This window comes from Odontesthes bonariensis, chromosome 15, assembly GCF_027942865.1.
Source record: "Odontesthes bonariensis isolate fOdoBon6 chromosome 15, fOdoBon6.hap1, whole genome shotgun sequence".
In the NCBI taxonomy this organism is placed as follows: Eukaryota; Metazoa; Chordata; class Actinopteri; order Atheriniformes; family Atherinopsidae; genus Odontesthes; species Odontesthes bonariensis.
Window position 1 is genome coordinate 37,031,353 of NC_134520.1, and position 18,599 is coordinate 37,049,951.

Here is an 18,599-nt window from a genome sequence, read left to right on the forward strand (position 1 = left end):
TATTATAGCATTATATTGGAGCATTATCACAGTATGAGAGAGCAGACAGCAAATAGCCTGAGAGGTCATTTTATTTCCAACTCCTCAGATTTCCTACGAGTTCAGATGGACAGATGACGACGGAGAACTTCCAGCTGGTAAAAATCAAAGACGCCATTCTTTGATGAGATTTCACGGTCTGGACATAAAACACCAGTTTGGGTCGAGAGTTAGTAGCTCATTTATTTCTTATGTTAAAAGTCATCTTTTACAATTTTACAAATCTTTGACAATTTACAGAGAACATACAGAAGTTCAATACATATAATAAACAGTCCATGAATGACTGAATCCATCACAATGGTTGTTTAAAACAGAAAAAGTTTTTCTCTTTTCCTGGTTTAAACAAATCGAAGTAAATCAAATCATTTCTCTCTTGTTACTTTACAACATAGACGTCACATACTAAAGCAACGTATAAACTAATCATTTGAGACTCGTTTATTTTAAACTGTAACAATTTTTTTTAGCATCTAAACAATCTAGAATCAGAACCAAATCTGCTCAGCCGTTAATAGTTCTTAACCCTACTGATGACAAATTATGTTATCTTTGTATGAAATAAGTGGCACATACAGTATAAGCTAATGAGCAACCAGCTCATGTTCAGCTATTCAAATCATAATGTCAGAATATCAAAAAATAAATAAATAAAAAAGTAAAAAAAAAACACACATTTAAAATGGGAAAAGAATATTTGATATTTGGATATATAGATTTGAGAAATGAACAGAAAATATATTCAAAGAAACTTGTCTCATAACGATCAAGTCAATGCACAATTTTCATCTGAGTGCATTTGTGTTTTTTTAAACTTCTTGCACGTCGCTGATTGGAGGAATTGTCTGATCCGTGTGACTTTTCATGTGAATAGTCAATTTCCCACTTTGGGTGAAACTTTTCCCGCATATTTTGCAGGAATATGGCCTCTCGCCTGTGTGAGTTCGTATGTGACAAGTCAAATAACGATTTTCAGAGAAGCTTTTCCCACAGATATGACAGGAATAGGGCTTCTCACCTGCATGATGTCTCATATGGATGGACAATTTCCCACTTTGGGTGAAACTTTTCCCGCATATTTTGCAGGAATACGGCCTCTCGCCTGTGTGAGTTCTTATGTGGGCTGTCAAATTGCGATTTTCAGAGAAGCTTTTCCCACAGGTCTCACAAGAATAGGGCTTCTCACCCGAGTGGGTTTTCATGTGAGCGGTCAAATTGCGATTTTCAATGAAATTTTTACCACACGTTTTACAAGAATAGGGTCTCTCGCCGGTGTGAATTCTCACGTGGGCGGCCAAACTACGATTCTCCGCAAAGCGTTTTCCACAGGTGGTGCAGAAATAGGGTTTCTCGCCTGAGTGGGTTCTCATGTGAGAAGTCAGATGACAACTCCTGGTGAAACTTTTACCACATATTTCACAAGAATAAGGCTTCTCGCCTGTATGGATTCTTACGTGGATCAACAATTCGTCCCTTCTTGTGAAACATTTGCCACAAATCTTACAGGGATACGGCTTCTCGCCGGTGTGAGACCTCCTGTGTGCAGCCAGACTACCACACTGAGTGAAACATTTACCGCATATGTTGCACGAATAGGGCCTCTCACCTGTGTGGGTTCTCACATGAACGGTCAAATGGCCGCTGGAAGTGAAACTTTTTCCACAGGTATTACAGGTATAAGGCTTCTCACCTGCATGAACTCTTGTGTGAAAAGTCAAATTGCTTCGTTGAGTGAAACTTTTACCGCATGTTTTGCAAGAATACGGCTTATGACCCGTGTGGATTCTCATGTGAACCAACAAATTATCGTGCTTGATGAAGCGTTTGCTACATATTTTACAGGGATACGGCCTCTCGCCGGTGTGGATTCTTCTGTGTGTCATCATGTTGTATCTTTGTGTAAAGGCTTTTCCACAAATATCACATTTTACAGACTTTTTACCTGCGTTAGCATCATCATGACTCTCTGACATCAGAGATTGGTCCATGTTTTCACCGTGACTTTTGCCACTCTCACTTCTGTTTTTGTGAAGTTTATTTGTCGTTGCTGGTTCTCCGTTTGTAGCCGTTTCTGAGTCTTCATGGTGGCTTTCTTCAAGGTCTGGGCTCTCATCAATAGGAGCGTTCAGAAAGAGAAATTGGTCACTATTTGCTTCCGGTTCTCCGTGTGGGCTTTTGTCAAAAGAAGTAATCAGGACGGGCTCGATCTCCTCCTTCGGTACGAGCTGCAGCTGCTCCGTCTCCGGACTGGTGCAGATTTCATCCTGTTCCTCTTTAATCTGCGGAGGTTTCCGTTCCTCCTGGTCCACACCAGAGTTCCTCTCCTGGTTACTCTGGTCACTGAAATCCACATCCTGGCAGATATAATGCTGCGGGAGGTCTGAAAGGACACAAAAACAAAGACTATTAATGAGAAGATCCATTGTAATTTAAACTATGAGCAGGGTTCCACAGGATAAGTCGGTCACTCACGCAAGTACTTTAAAGTTTGCAAAAGTAAGTTCAATTTTTTTATGCATTTTCAAATAATAGCACATCAATTAAGTGCTTTTTTTTATAGTTATTAAACTTTATTTGCAGGTCCCTGTGGTGGTTTTTCTCAGTTTGACCATTAAAAACATAAACTGTTGAATTTGCCTTTAGAAAAAAAGAATTCCAACAAGTAAAAAGGACTCGCTGGGCCTATTATTAAAAAATATCCTATCCAATCCAATTTTATTTATAAAGCACTTTACAACAACCTCAGTTGACCAAAGTGCTGTACAAAAAATAAAAACAAAGAAATTTAAAAGAAAAAAAAACAAGAATAAATTAAAAGGCACAAAACAGCTATATAATTTAAAACAATAATAATACTAAAAATAGCAATTTCACATTTCAACATCTCACATCGTGTCAAAAGCCAGGGAGAAGAGATGCGTTTTAAGATGGGATTTAAAAACACATCTCTTCAAGGAGAACTCTGAAAAACAATCTGAAATAACTTCTTTGGACTTATTCGGTTGTAAATCAATCAATCAATCAATCAAACTTTATTTATATAGCCCTTTACAATAGCCAACTGATACTCAAAGTGCTTTACAAACAGGATGAAAACAACAATACATAAAACAAAACATAAAACACGATTCAGAAATGGTAAAAGTGCTGCAGGGCATTAAAAGCCTTCCACAAGTGCAATAAAATGAATTAAATAAAAATTTGTATAAAATTAAAATAATTAAAAAAAGAGCGGATAGAATGGATGCATAGTGGCCCAAATCAGAGTTGGAACGCCAGTCTAAAAAGGTGTTAAGGTCTAAAGCTTCAGTTTAAAAAGAAGCTCATGCCTCAGATACTGAAGACCTTGGAGCTGTGGTGGCGCTGCTCGGCGGTTTCTGAAGCCGGTGGTGAAACCTGCTCAGTCGCCTCATAGCCGGAAGGTTCCTGGTTCTAATCCTGAGCTTTGATCAGGGTTCATCTTGAGTTGGGTTTGCAGGTTCTTCCTCTGAATGCGTGTTCTCCGGCTTCCTCCCACCATCTAAAAACGTGCACGTTGGGTTGGGTGGTAGCTCCGAGTCGCTCTCTGGAACATCTAAATTCAGTCTTTGGATTTAAAATATGCGTTCATGGACTCCAAAGATGCTCCTCAGTCCTCTTGTGTTTTCTGCTGTGTTGCTCAATATTTGTGCCCCTGTGACCAATATTTACTGCATGTAAAAACAGACTACAAAATTTAAATTGATTTTTTCATAAATCAGAAAAAAAAAAGTGTAAATTAAGACATAATTCGGTTTTACTTTAAACTGCAAAAACAAAACAATTACTCACATTGCTATACAACTATAATGGTATAAATTAGGGCTGGGCAACGATTAAAATGTTTAATCTAATTAATCACATGATTTCCCTGATTAATCACGATTAATCTCATTTGTACGCAAAATCCAAAAATTAATCCAAAAGTAGTGTATACACTGGGAAAAATCAAAGTCTTATTAAGTATATTTGTCTCATTTCTAGTCAAAATATCTCATTACACTTAATATCAGACACAACTGCCTAACAAGCACCATTTCAGCCAGATATAGGGACTTGTTTTAATACAATACATCTGGAATATCTTGTTAAGTGAAAAAGTCTTGAAACAAATTGTTTTGAGTCACATATCACATGAAACAAGCTTTTTTTTCATTTGAAGAGGTTTGTAAGCTAATTTCAGGATCACTTTTAACTCAAAAGTCCCAAATATCACATTTTATTTCAAGAAATCTGGACAAGCCGATTTTTACTAGTTCCATTGGCAGATTTTACTGCTTATTTCAAGCAAAAACGTCTTTTATTTGATGTTTTTTACTTATTTTTGGAGGGGCATTTTTTCCAGTGTAGCTTTTAGCATTTAGCTTTATTTTAAATGTGCTGCCATATGAATGAAAGCGCCATAACATTTGTTGTTGAACTAGCCGGACTACCTTCATCAACACCAAAACGAGGCTGGAACTCTGCTCACAGGACGCAGCAGGGGGTAAGAAGATGTTCAGAAATGATGTTGCTGATATGGGATGTCATACAGCTTCATGTCAGAAGAGGCGAACTGTCCCTTTAAAGAGGCGAACTGTCCCTTTAATCTGGAGAAGAAAGCAGGGCCCTGCTGGTTTATCCTGTTAGAAGCTTTTTATTCTGAGTTTATCTGGATCAGCAGTTTGGTTCAGAGGAGAAGAAGAAACTCTCTGATTTCACTGAAATCTGTGAACAATCCGGATCAATAACTGTGTTAACCTTAATATCGATCAGAACAATCCGGATCAATAACTGTGTTAACCTTAATATCGATCAGAATAATCCGGATCAATAACTGTGTTAACCTTAATATCGATCAGAACAATCCGGATCAATAACTGTGTTAACCTTAATATCGATCAGAATGATCCGGATCAATAACTGTGTTAACCTTAATATCGATCAGAACGATCCGGATCAATAACTGCGTTAACCTTAATATCGATCAGAACAATCCGGATCAATAACTGCGTTAACCTTAATATCGATCAGAACAATCCGGATCAATAACTGTGTTAACCTTAATATCGATCAGAACAATCCGGATCAATAACTGTGTTAACCTTAATATCGATCAGAATAATCCGGATCAATAACTGTGTTAACCTTAATATCGATCAGAATAATCCGGATCAATAACTGTGTTAACCTTAATATCGATCAGAATAATCCGGATCAATAACTGTGTTAACCTTAATATCGATCAGAATAATCCGGATCAATAACTGCGTTAACCTTAATATCGATCAGAATAATCCGGATCAATAACTGCGTTAACCTTAATATCGATCAGAACGATCCGGATCAATAACTGTGTTAACCTTAATATCGATCAGAACGATCCGGATCAATAACTGCGTTAACCTTAATATCGATCAGAACAATCTGGATCAATAACTGCGTTAACCTTAATATCGATCAGAACAATCCGGATCAATAACTGTTAACCTTAATATCGATCAGAACGATCCGGATCAATAACTGTGTTAACCTTAATATCGATCAGAATAATCCGGATCAATAACTGCGTTAACCTTAATATCGATCAGAACAATCCGGATCAATAACTGTGTTAACCTTAATATCGATCAGAATAATCCGGATCAATAACTGTGTTAACCTTAATATCGATCAGAACAATCCGGATCAATAACTGTTAACCTTAATATCGATCAGAATAATCCGGATCAATAACTGCGTTAACCTTAATATCGATCAGAACAATCCGGATCAATAGGCAATAGGCGGGCAAAAACAGTGATTTTTCATGCAGTGGTCAATATGTGTTATTTCCAAACATAAATTAAAATGTTTATTTCATCACATTTTGTTTAATCGCGGCAGTACGTTTCGCCCAAATTTACCAAAATGAATTCCCCTATTTAAATCTTTAAAGCGATACAATGTAACTTCTCAAAAAGCCCACTCTGGAGCGCCCCCTACAGGCTTGGAGGTAATGTACGGTTACACTGTCGTAAATACAACACCCTTTCACTTTCACTTTTCACGTTCGTTGACGAACCGGCGAGGAGTCAGAAGGTGCAGGCTATGTCGACCGAGAAGGTAAGAGTAATCAAATGTACCTGGGAGCGTGAGAGGGGTCTATTTGTTTTTGCGGTAGGTGTGCCAGAAAGCAAGTCGAAGTACTTCCGCTCAGCTCCCGGGCCGCTCCAGCAAAGTTGCATAGCGCAGTTTTTCCAACTCAGACCCCCGAAGGGCATAGGAGACAGGCCGATCGCAATATTAAAACTTATTCTAGCCACACAATTTTTTTCAAGCTGTTATTTTAAGGTAGAAATGTTAAATAGTATGGTAGTACTTTAAATGCTGTTTTCTAAAAATCAGTTTTTTGTATTTTTCCAGTATCAATATCTCAGCCTACGGAGCACCTACTAACACCAAACTTTCCAGTGATACACTTAGCAGTATTCTGAAGATATTTACAGAAGGATTTGTTGATAAATCATTCCTGGCCTGATTTATGTGACATTATAATAAAAAAATATGGTAAAAATCGATGTTTTTTAGGCTATGGACAGTATATTTTGATTTCCTAGGAAATGAAAGCAGATATCCTGAAATCCCTCTGTAATGTTCTTTTCACTTTGTGTGTAAACAAAATGAAAAAAGAATTTTGCACCTGGCTTTATCATATGTTCAGATCTATCTTCTGGAAATATATGCAAATGTGCGCATATTTAATGAGATAATGCCTCATTTGCATAATTAAACATACACATTTGTAATACATTTGTTTTTCATACTTGTATAAGTAATCAACTGAGGAAGTTTCATGGTGATATCTATTATTTTAAAATATTATCCTATTCACCTGTAGTGTCTCGCCTTAAGAACTTTCGGAGGTCATTAGTGAGTCAGAAGCTGATTTCTGTCTCATTTCTCAGAGAATCTGAGATCTTTCTGTCAGAAACCATCCAGCTGTGAGCGCATCCAGCGGTGTTTCATACCTATTGTGTGGAGGTTTATCTGCGGCTTCCAGGTGACATCCAGCAGCCTGCGCTGCCGGCCGACCTCCTCCTCGTACCGGCCGATGGTTTTCTCAAACTCGGAGAATATTTCCTCAGCGGCAGCAGTGAGCCGCTGGCTGATAAACTCTCTCAGATGCTGAGCTGAAGACATTGTTGCTGCTCACACTCACAGATTCAGCTCAGACACCGCAGAAAACAGCCAAATACCTCCAGACGAAAGGGAAGCTAACGCTGCTAGCGCCTCCTTGACTTCCGCCGGATGTCACGAGTTTCTTCTTCTCTTTCGTTCGGAGGTAGACTTACCGCCACCGCCTCCTGGTGGCTGAAACAAAAAGATAGATAGATAGATAGATTAACAGATAAATACTTTATTCATCCCAATTTGGGAAATTGTTTTGTTGCAGCAGCATACAGTAAAATATATGAAAACAATTAAAGCAAAAACAAGCAAATAGAATAGAATAAAATAAATATAAAATAAAATAAAATAAAAATATTGAATAAACATTCGCTATACACAAATCTACAGTATGAAGAGTTTTTTTTTTCTTTTTTTCTGTTATTGTTTTTTTTAGGGGAGACTTCAAGCCTATTGAGGTTGAAGTTCTCTTCCAGCCAGAGGGGGGGTGTTGCAGATGGTGATGGCTGCTGGTAGGAAGGATTTCCTGAATCGGTCCTTGTGACAGCGGAGCTGGATGAGCCTGTTGGAAAAGGAGCTCCGCTGTCCAACCAGCAGCTGGTGGAGAGGATGGGTGGGGTTATCCATGATGGATAACAGTTTGTTCAGCGTCCTCCTTTTGTTCTACGGGTAAAAAATGACCCGCCCTACCAAAGCCCCAAAATAAAGCAACTTAATTGTATTTTAAATCCAAAATCTATTTTGTATGATAAAACCACCTGTTATTTATCTGTTCAACTCAATTCAATACATTTTTATCATGTATTTTTTGTTACACAATACAAAAAGACAATCACCAGTTTTCAGGATTACACTTTTTTTTTTTTTAACCACAAACCAAACTGTCATAACAGTTTTCTTTTACACAATAAATGTTTATTATTGCTATTATATAAATGTGAAGTAATTACTTCTGAATTAATTATATTGAAAGGGAAAAAAACAGTGAACTTTTTTTCTGGTGTTTAAATGTTTTTATAATTCACGGGTCAGAAATGACCCATAAGACAATCTTTGTACCCTAGTGGTGTACAGCCCACATGGAAACAGAAACAGAAATAAAGTCTGACTTTTTCTAATGATGGGGTCCCTTTAGGAAAAGTCAGAACATTTCAAGTTGGCAAAAGATAGTTTAAGGTATTTTTTCTACAGAAAAAAAGAAAAAGAAAACCTGATAGCATGTTTTATGTTGAAGGCTGCTTCCTTTGGTTCGGTCCAACTGTCATAACAAACGATGTCGGTGGATAAATGATGATAAATCAGTTTAAAACACGTCTGACATTAAGGCGAGACACGGCGGGCAAAAACAGGGATTTTTCATGCAGTGGTCAATTTTTAGATTTTGGGCCAGTCTACTCCTTCAATATGTGTTCTTTCAACCTGCTATAAAGAAATTTTATTCAATATTAGTATTACTAAGGGCCTGAGAATTTATTCTGTTTTCGAGCAATCGTTTCCAATACAAATGTATTAAATTCCCCTATTTAAATCTTTAAATGCCGTTTTCTCAAAATCAGTTTTTTATATTTTTCCAGTATCAATATCTCAGCCTATGGAGCACCTACTGACACCAAACTTTCCAGTTATACACTTAGCAGTATTCTGAAGATATTTACAGAAGGATTTGTTGATAAATCATTCCTGGCCTGATTTATGTGACATTATAATAAAAAAATATGGCAAAAATCGATGTTTTTTAGGCTATGGACAGTATATTTTGATTTCCTGGGAAATGAAAGCAGATATCCTGAAATCCCTCTGTAATGTTCTTTTCATTTTGTGTGTAAACAAAATGAAAAAAGGTAATCAACTGAGGAAGTTTCATGGTGATATCTATTATTTTAAAATATTACCCTATTCACCTGTAGCGTCTCGCCTTAAGCATAATTTCTAAAGTGTGAAATAAGGACAACATATCATCCGTTTGTGCAGCACATTTATTATGAAAGTATGAATCTAATGTACAGAGCAGCATCTTAAATATGACCAACAGCTTCAGTTCAGATCGCAGTTAGTTTGAGCTCAGAGACTTTGAGCTCAGAGAGTTTGAGCTCAGAGAGTTTGAGCTCAGAGAGTTTGAGCTCAGAGAGTTTGAGTTCAGAGAGTTTGAGCTCACAGAGTTTGAGCTCAGAGAGTTTGAGCTCAGAGAGTTTGAGCTCACAGAGAGTTTGAGCTCACAGAGTTTGAGCTCAGAGAGTTTGAGCTCAGAGAGAGTTTGAGCTCACAGACTTTGAGCTCACAGAGTTTGAGCTCACAAAGAGTTTGAGCTCACAGAGTTTGAGCTCACAGAGTTTGAGCTCTCAGAGAGTTTGAGCTCACAGAGTTTGAGCTCACAGAGTTTGAGCTCACAGAGTTTGAGCTCACAGAGTTTGAGCTCTCAGAGAGTTTGAGCTCACAGAGTTTGAGCTCACAGAGTTTGAGCTCACAGAGTTTGAGCTCACAGAGTTTGAGCTCAGAGAGTTTGAGCCAGTGATGAACAGATGAAGGCGTGCTGAGTTTCAGCCGAGCAGTTAGTGGGAATCCAGCTTCTGGGGTTTTGAACCAGCGCGCACTCTGAGCCGACGTCTGGCTCAGCCGCCGGCGCCCCCCTCAGTTTGAGGAAGGAATGACCGGCAGACCGTGTCCAGCGGTCCGAACCTTCAGGAGGACCTGAGGAGCAGAAGAAGAGTTAGACGCCTGGAACTTTTCTGCTTCAGCAGCATCTTTAACCCCAGTTAAAGTGTCAGAGACTCAGGTGTTGATGGAGCAGCCACCCACCCATCCAGAAGGGCTTCCTCCCTGCCAGCTTCCACAGCCAGCTCACGTCTCTCCTGGAGCGCACGCTGCTCAGGCTGCTGTTGAACCTGACGCATCAGAGAGCAAACGTTAGCCTCACAAACCCAAACTCTCCCTCAGGACTGAGCTGAACCAAAGACCAGAGAGCCGGTAGCGTTCGGCTGAAGGTTTTTACACCAGATTCAGAGCAGCCGCTCCGAGTCTTCAGCAGAGATGGGACCAAGTCACACATGTGCAAGTAATTATTTTCTTGGTCAAGTCAAAGTCAAGTCACCTTATTATTGCAATTTTACATGCAGAATCTCTCTCACCCTATCTCTAAGGGAGAGCCCAGACACCCTGCGGAGGAAACTCATTTTGGCCGCTTGTATTGGCGATCTCGTTCTTTCGGTCACTACCCACAGCTCGTGACCACAGGTGAGGGTAGGATCTCATTCTTTCGGTCCCTACCCACAGCTCGTGACCATAGGTGAGGGTAGGAACTCGTTCCTTCGGTCCCTACCCACAGCTCGTGACCACAGGTGAGGGTAGGATCTCGTTCCTTCGGTCACTACCCACAGCTCGTGACCACAGGTGAGGGTAGGATCTCATTCTTTCGGTCCCTACCCACAGCTCGTGACCATAGGTGAGGGTAGGATCTCGTTCCTTCGGTCACTACCCACAGCTCGTGACCATAGGTGAGGGTAGGATCTCGTTCCTTCGGTCACTACCCACAGCTTGTGACCATAGGTGAGGGTAGGATCTCGTTCCTTCGGTCACTACCCACAGCTCGTGACCATAGGTGAGGGTAGGATCTCGTTATTTCGGTCACTACCCACAGCTCGTGACCACAGGTGAGGGAAGGATCTCGTTCTTTCGGTCACGAACCACAGCTCGTGACCATAGGTAAGGGTAGGATCTCGTTCTTTCGGTCACTACCCACAGCTCGTGACCACAGGTGAGGGTAGGATCTCGTTATTTCGGTCACTACCCACAGCTCGTGACCATAGGTGAGGGTAGGATCTCGTTCTTTCGGTCACTACCCACAGCTCGTGACCATAGGTGAGGGTAGGATCTCATTCTTTCGGTCCCTACCCACAGCTCGTGACCATAGGTGAGGGTAGGATCTCGTTCTTTCGGTCCCTACCCACAGCTCGTGACCATAGGTGAGGGTAGGATCTCGTTCTTTCGGTCACTACCCACAGCTCGTGACAATAGGTGAGGGTAGGATCTCGTTATTTCGGTCACTACCCACAGCTCGTGACCATAGGTGAGGGTAGGATCTCGTTCTTTCGGTCACTACCCACAGCTCGTGACCATAGGGGAGGGTAGGATCTCGTTCTTTCGATCCCCACCCACAGCTCGTGACCATAGGTGAGGGTAGGATCTCGTTCTTTCGGTCACTACCCACAGCTCGTGACCACAGGTGAGGATAGGAACATAGACTGACCGGTAAATGGAGAGCTTGGCCTTCTGGCTCAGCTCCTTCTTCACCACGACGGGCCGGTGCAGAGCCCGCATCACTGCAGACGCCGCACCGATCCGCCTGTCAATCTCCTGCTCCATTCGTCCCTCACTCGTGAACAAGACCCCGAGATACTTGAACTCCTCCACTTGGGGAAGGATCTCATTCCCGACCCGGAGAGGGCATTCCACCCTTTTCCGGCTGAGGACCATGGTCTCGGATTTGGAGGTGGTGATTCTCATCCCAGCCGCTTCACACTCGGCTGCGAACCGCTCCAGTGAGAGCTGAAGGTCACGGCCCGACGACGCCAACAGAACCGCATCGTCCGCAAAAAGCAGAGACCCGATTCTGAGGTAGCCAAACCGGACCCCCTCAACGCCCTGGCTGCGCCTAGAAATTCTGTCCATAAAAATTATGAACAGAATCGTTGTAGGGCTGTCTTGGTTGACACGCCTCTGCAGCATTGCGTGGACATCGGGGGCAGTGCCTCTGGACTGGCAGATCGGGGTGGTGGTCCCCCTCTTTAAAAAGGGGGACCGGAGGGTGTGTTCCAACTATAGGGGGATCACACTCCTCAGCCTCCCTGGTAAGGTCTTTTCGTGGGTACTGGAGAGGAGGGTCCGCCGGATAGTCGAATCTGGGATTCAGGAGGTGCAGTGTGGTTTTCGTCCTGGCCGTGGAACAGTGGACCAGCTCTATACCCTCGGCAGGATCCTGGAGGGTGCATGGGAGTTCGCCCAACCGGTCTACATGTGTTTTGTGGACTTGGAGAAGGCGTTCGACCGTGTCCCTCGGGGACTCTTGTGGGGGGTGCTCCGGGAGTATGGAGTGCCGGACTCCTTGATATGGACTGTTCGGTCTCTGTATGACCGGTGTCAGAGTTTGGTCCGCATTGCCGGCAGTAAGTCGGACATGTTTCCTGTGAGGGTTGGACTCCGTCAGGGCTGCCCTTTGTCACCGATTCTGTCTTTTGCCGTCAAAATGGTAATTATGAAAGCCGAAGACAACAACTCGGTCCCGCTGACATGTTGATGCATATCTGATATGAGTTTATTCTCTCCAATAAACACTAAGGTATGCAGAGAGGGCATGGCTGATGGACAGGGTAGGGATCCAATCAGGACGCCATTCTCAGCCTGCGCTCCTACCGGGTAATCCATGTCCATCCATCCATTATCTATACCGCTGAATCCGTCGATCGGGTCGCGGGGTAATCCATGTTATTTTTTTAATTATCAATTTATTAATTTCATATTTAAACTGTAAACATGAACTGAATAACACTCAAGTCATTCAAGTCATCGTGTCTCAACTCAAGTCAAATGCCGAGTCTTTAACTTCCAAGTCCGAGTCGGGTCTCAAGTCTTTTATTTTTTGTCAAGTCAGTCACAAGTCATCAAAACAGCGACTCGAGTCGAGTCCAAGTCACAGTGACTCGAGTCCCCATCTCTGGTCTTCAGCATGTTAAAAGAACCCGACCGAAGAAAGATAAAAACGGGTTATTTACAGCAGCGAGCAGGTTCTGTCGGCGCTGGCCCAGCTCGCCACGGACGAGCTGACCATGTAGCAGCGTCTCCTGTAGGACGTCCAACCGCTGGGACACCAGCTGCCGGCCGACCTCCCCGCCTGAGGACACGGACAAACATTTACCGAGTCCAGCTCACCAGGTCCCGGGTCAGAGCCGGTCCAGCAGCAACATATTATATTATTTGCATTATTTTATTGTATATAATCTTAAATACAAAAATAACTGAGAAAAAACATGATAAATAAATCAAAAACAGAATATAAATATCAATCACAAATCCTTAAATAACCTCAAAATCCTAAAAAAATAAAAATAAAGGCTACATTATGGAGCATAATAAAAAGATTCTTACAGCTATGCTAACAGCAGAGCTCAGACTGTAGCAGCTGTTTTCACCATGTTTACAGCTGGGTTTAACATTATCATTGTTGTGTTAAATTAGCTGCATGACATGATGCCTCAATTCTAATTCTAGTTCAGCAAAACTAAAAATCAAATGCAGTCGTGGCTAATAGCAACATGTTAGCAAGAGGCTAACAGATAGCCTATAGCCTACGTCCCTCAGGTCACTCATAGAAATCTGTGGCTGTGTTCAAAACCGCATACTACATACTCATCGATCAGACAGTATGTAGAGCGTTTACCCACAATGCATTTCGCTCCTGCCCGAGCTGAAATCAGCCGGCCTGAAGCTGATTTCTCTTAAGCTCTAAACTCTGTAAACTTTAGCAACATTTGAAACATTTTCAGGAGAGAAAGTAGTCGTTTAGATCCCCAACGTGTTGAAAACCTGACAAAATACCGGCTGTTTACAATTTTGTTCCCATGAATTCGGCGCTACTAAAGCTAGCCGCAGTGAGCAACGCACTTCCGGTTATTTTCACCAAAATAAAATACCCGTTGCCTTTTATCATAGGGAAAGCCATTACCATACAATTGGTGCTTTTGTTTTGAAAACAGGAAGTGAACCTACCCTCGTTGTAGCTAGCTTGAAACTGCCGTTTTGACAGGAAATGACGATCGGCGACGTCACGTTACGTTGCATCTTGGGTAGTTTGAGTATGAGTAGTAACCTCATGATGCATACCCAACATTTCGGAGAATCTAGTATGCATCCGGGAACTTCTCGCTTACTCAAACTCGCATACTAACTCTGAAAGTTAATAGGAGTAGTAGGAGAAGTAGGAGAAGTATGCGGTTTCTATCACTTCCTGTTTTTATTCACGTTCCACACGGCGTGTTTAAGAAAATAATAAAAATGCACCTTATGCTTTCTGGCTGCAGGATGATCCATCTGAGGAGCGTCTCCGGCTCGCTGCTCCTCCAGGAGGCCACTGGGGGGCACCACCTGGCTCCACCCTGCACCACCCGGCTGCTGCTCCTCCAGCCGCAGAGTAGTCAGACTGTGGAACTGGTGGAGAAGGAAGAGCAGACATTAACTTTGAGCCTTCAGTTGATCTCTGGATGGAGGGCGGGGCTTACCGTCCAGACTTTGTCTTCGCTCCGTCTCTCCGCCAGCGGGCCGACCTGCAGGTGGACACAGACGGACAGGAAGTGACTCATTTTGTTAACCAGTGTCGACAAGCTGACCTCCAATCAGAAAGGGTCACATGTTCCCTCCTCTGATCCAGTTCTGTCACTCTTTTATAGCTTCTCGGCTTTTCGTTCTCCTTCTTGATGCATCTCACCTCCACCTCCACCCGGAGCCTCCACCCATTTCTAGGCTCCAACTCTTTGTACAATAAACTTTGATTCTGATTATTTCTACAACCTTTCATTTGATCTGTACTCACTGAACTACAAACAAGGAAGTCTCGGTCCCGACTGTTCTCATTGGGACCAGCCATGAAGAATAATGCTAACAACATATCATTGTTATATCAATAATATTAATATTATTATGTAATAATGCTATTATATTTGCATTATTACATAATAATAATAATGTTATATTAACAACATAATACATTAGCTTTAGCATTATTGCTAATGTAATAGCATTATTATTATGTAATAATGCTATTACATTAGCATTATTAAATAATAATGTTATTATATTAGCATTATTACATAATAACGCTATTACATTAGCATATCATGTAATAATGCTAATATAATAATAATGTTATATTAATAACATAATAATAATACATTAGCTTTAGCATTATTGTGAATGTAATAGCATTATTATGTAATAATACTATTACATTAGCATTATTAAATAATAATGTTATTATATTAGCATTATTACATAATAACGCTATTACATTAGCATTATTAAATAATAATAATGTTATATTAACATCATAATAATAATACATTAGCTTCATCATTATTGCTAATGTAATAGCATTATTATGTAATAATCTCTCCAGCTGAGAAGCGCGTCAGCTGACTGAATGTAAACTGTAATCAGAGCGAGCTTCACCTTTTGTCCTCTCAGACCAAGTCTGCTGCTCCCGGCGTCTGTTCCTGGCAGCCGCCCGCTGTGATGGGGGGCGTTTCTGTAGCTGGGGGCCGCCTGGTCCTGTGGCTCCACCTCCTCGTAGTCCAGGTAGGGCCGGCGGTCGGGGACGTCTCCTCTGGGGGGGTGAGGCTGGTTCTCCCACAGAAGCTCCGCCTCGATGTCGGTGACGGGGCCGTCCTCCTCGTCTTCCTCAGGCCGGGGAGGACGAGGAGAGGCGGGGGGCCGCGGGCCGTCCTCCACCTTCAGCTCCTCTGGATCACACCTTCCTGACAGACAGAGATGGGTGATTTCACCTTTTTGAATTTTCAATGACCAAATAAAGTTTTAACAAATCATACAATGTGTTTTAAAGACCCTATAGCCTCTTTAGAATAATTCCATCCAGATTTGAGCAGTCTAACTATTGTAGTTTCCATACAGGACCTGTTTAGGGCGATCAAAATGCAAAAAATGCAGTAAAATGGCCCTGTTCTGCATTTTGACTAATCAGAAAAAGGTTTCACAAATCCCAAACAAGGTTTTAATGAATCTACAGCCTCTTTAGAATAATTCCATCCAGATTTGAGCAGTGTAACTATTGTAGTTTCCGTACAGGATCTAGTTTAGTGTGATCAAAATGCAGTGAAATGGCCCTTTATGCCCATCCATTTAATTTGCGAATCGGATGCCAGCTTCAGCGTCGTGTCTCTGGGCTTTATGTGGCGCTCATGTGCCCCCCCTGGAACATTTAAAATCCCTGCTCCACCCCCGGTCACCTCCTCTGGGGTCGATGATCTCCACGGCCGCGGTGCCCCGCCCCAGGACGGCGTTCTGAGGGTCTCTCAGGGTGACGCTGAAGGTCTCGTGGTTCTCCTCCAGGCCATCGTCGGTCAGGTAAACGCTCCAGAGTTTCACGTTCACACCTGAACCCACGGGAGCAAAGAATCTGAGCCAGTCAGCCGGCAGAACATTTAGCATTTTGGAGCAGAATCCCACCTGGATCAAACTGGATCAGACCGGCTGAGCTGTGGGAGAAATCGCTGCCCAGCTTGGCCGATCCTTCCTCCACCTGCAACAGAAACACTTTTATCCATTTCACTCTGTCAGCTCGCTTTGAACCGACTCCGTCTCCATCTTCAGCCCCGAGTGGACCAACAGCCGCCAGCTGATGGCGGCGTTTCAGGAGGCGGAGCCAACTTAAGGGGTGAGAACGGCTCGTTAAAGGAGGAACTTTCAAACTAACCCGAACCTGTGCGAACGTTCTCTTATCCTCTTATTCAGATAAACCAAAATACAACCAGTTAGGAGCTGAAACATTCAGGGAACGCTCTGAGCTTAAACCTCAGGCTCTGACCTCGGGTGAAGTACAGGCTGACGTAGCTCCACATGTTGCCATGGTGAGCAGCACCACACATCACAGTGATGTCACATGACTGTGGCTGAAGCTACATCTGGCCCGTGAATTTATTTTATTTAGATAGTTCAGAACGGTTCTCTTATTTCAGTGTTTCCACTACCACCAAAGCGTACATGGAACCCGTTACCATGGAACCCGTTACCATGCAACCCATGATCATGCAACCCATGGTTACCATGGAACCCGTTACCATGCAACCCATGGTTACCATGGAACCCATGGTTACCATGGAACCCGTTACCATGGAACCCATTACCATGCAACCCATGGTTACCATGGAACCCGTTACCATGGAACCCGTTACCATGCAACCCATGGTTACCATGGAACCCGTTACCATGCAACCCATGGTTACCATGGAACCCGTTACCATGCAACCCATGGTTACCATGGAACCCGTTACCATGGAACCCGTTACCATGCAACCCATGGTTACCATGGAACCCGTTCCCATGTCTGTAACCCTTCTGCTTGGGGTACCGAGCCCACAGGACCGGTTCCAGGCTCTGCTCTCCGGTGTCGGTGAGGAGGCTGTGCAGCGGCAGCTCGATGGCGCTGTGCCAAACCAAAAAGTTTTCCAGCTGATCGCAGCAGAAATGTCAGAGAGTGGTTTCACCCGGACCGCGAGCCGGTGTGGCATTAAGCTGAAGAAGCTGGGAGGTGGTTCCACATTATGGATGTTATTTGTTATTTACACTTCGGCTCCGCCCACCCCTGAGGGTCCGCTTTGTACAGTGGGAACGCAAGCTGACCCCAAAGAAAACCGTACCGTTCTGAACCGACCCGCACGGCGCTTTGGTGACTTTGAAGCACAGAAAAAGAATTTCGAGCTGCTTCATAACTTATGAACCTGTAGAGATTCAGATGGAGCTGATTGAGCTGCAGTGTAATGGGACACTAAAGGCAGGGCCCACAGTTTATTTGCCCCATTCCTGAAGCAATGCCCCAGCTCCGTCTGCATGCGGCTCAAACCTTGTGCATGTTTAGTAGCACATATCTGTGCGAGAAGCTGTTCTCAGGGATGAACACCTGCAGTCCATCCTGAGAATCTCTGCAGCACAGGAACTCACCAAACATAAACAAACATGTTGCCAAAAACAGACGCCGAACATCTGACAAAACGCACAAGAGCAAAGAAAACTGAATGTTTTGATCTGTTGTTATTTTAACATTTACTTAAAAACAAAATTTTTATATATTATTATATAATAATGCTAATGCTAATGTAATAGTATTATTAAATTAACATTAGCTGCTAATGCTAATGTAATAGCATTATTATAAGCATTATTACATAATAATAATATAATGTAATAGCGTTAGCACATAATGCTATTACATTAGCATTATTATATAAATATTATTATTACATAATAATGCTAATGTAATAGCATTATTATAAGCATAATTATAAGCATTATTACATAATAATGCTATTACATTAGCATTAGCATTATGTGCTAATACTATTACATTAACATTATTATGTAATAATGCTAATGTTTTGATCTGTTGTTCTTTTAACAGATAACGGGATAAATAAAGTATTTTTGAATTTGAATTGAATTGAATTAACGTCGACTGTTTTTTTTGCAGGATATTTCTAACTTAATATAATTCATTATAATTTTACCTAATTTATATTATAATTTTGCCAGGATATGTCTTTAAGGAGAGCAAAATATTTAAAAAAATATTTAAATATAGTTATTTAAAGTTTTAATTTATTTATTCTGGAATAATA

The 18,599-nt window shown here is 42.0% G+C and overlaps 2 protein-coding genes across 4 annotated transcripts in view; both read right to left on the reverse strand.

The window, feature by feature from the left end:
• Positions 1-221: 221 nt before the first annotated feature.
• Positions 222-7,315, reverse strand: LOC142400868 (uncharacterized). The gene is made up of 2 exons (XM_075486118.1): positions 7,047-7,315; positions 222-2,419 (listed from the first exon to the last, which is right to left on the reverse strand). The coding sequence occupies exons 1-2, from the start codon at positions 7,216-7,218 to the stop codon at positions 849-851; spliced, it is 1,743 nt and encodes a 580-aa protein (XP_075342233.1). The 5' UTR covers positions 7,219-7,315; the 3' UTR covers positions 222-848.
• A 1,865-nt stretch (positions 7,316-9,180) lies between these two features.
• frem1b (Fras1 related extracellular matrix 1b) overlaps positions 9,181-18,599 on the reverse strand; it is a 76,200-nt gene continuing 66,781 nt past the window's right edge. For 2 of the 3 annotated variants that reach the window (XM_075486102.1, XM_075486101.1), the window contains exons 29-36: positions 16,435-16,507; positions 16,215-16,361; positions 15,421-15,725; positions 14,475-14,519; positions 14,257-14,403; positions 12,972-13,090; positions 10,003-10,088; positions 9,181-9,894 (exon numbers count right to left, since the gene is read on the reverse strand). In XM_075486102.1, coding sequence (XP_075342217.1) covers positions 9,698-9,894; positions 10,003-10,088; positions 12,972-13,090; positions 14,257-14,403; positions 14,475-14,519; positions 15,421-15,725; positions 16,215-16,361; positions 16,435-16,507 — 1,119 coding nt within the window. In that variant the 3' untranslated portion in view covers positions 9,181-9,697. Of the gene's footprint in view, positions 9,895-10,002; positions 10,089-12,971; positions 13,091-14,256; positions 14,404-14,474; positions 14,520-15,420; positions 15,726-16,214; positions 16,362-16,434; positions 16,508-18,599 lie in introns of those variants that run through there. The other variant, XM_075486103.1, reaches the window with a different exon arrangement.

Bases quoted from the DNA above. Each gene is read 5' to 3' on its own strand.
- LOC142400868 (XM_075486118.1), bottom strand. From the start codon at position 7,218: ATGTCTTCAGCTCAGCATCTGAGAGAGTTTATCAGCCAGCGGCTCACT. The intron at 2,420-7,046 runs GTATGAAACACC...GTGTCCTTTCAG, and splicing joins GATAAACCTCCACACAATAG to ACCTCCCGCAGCATTATATC.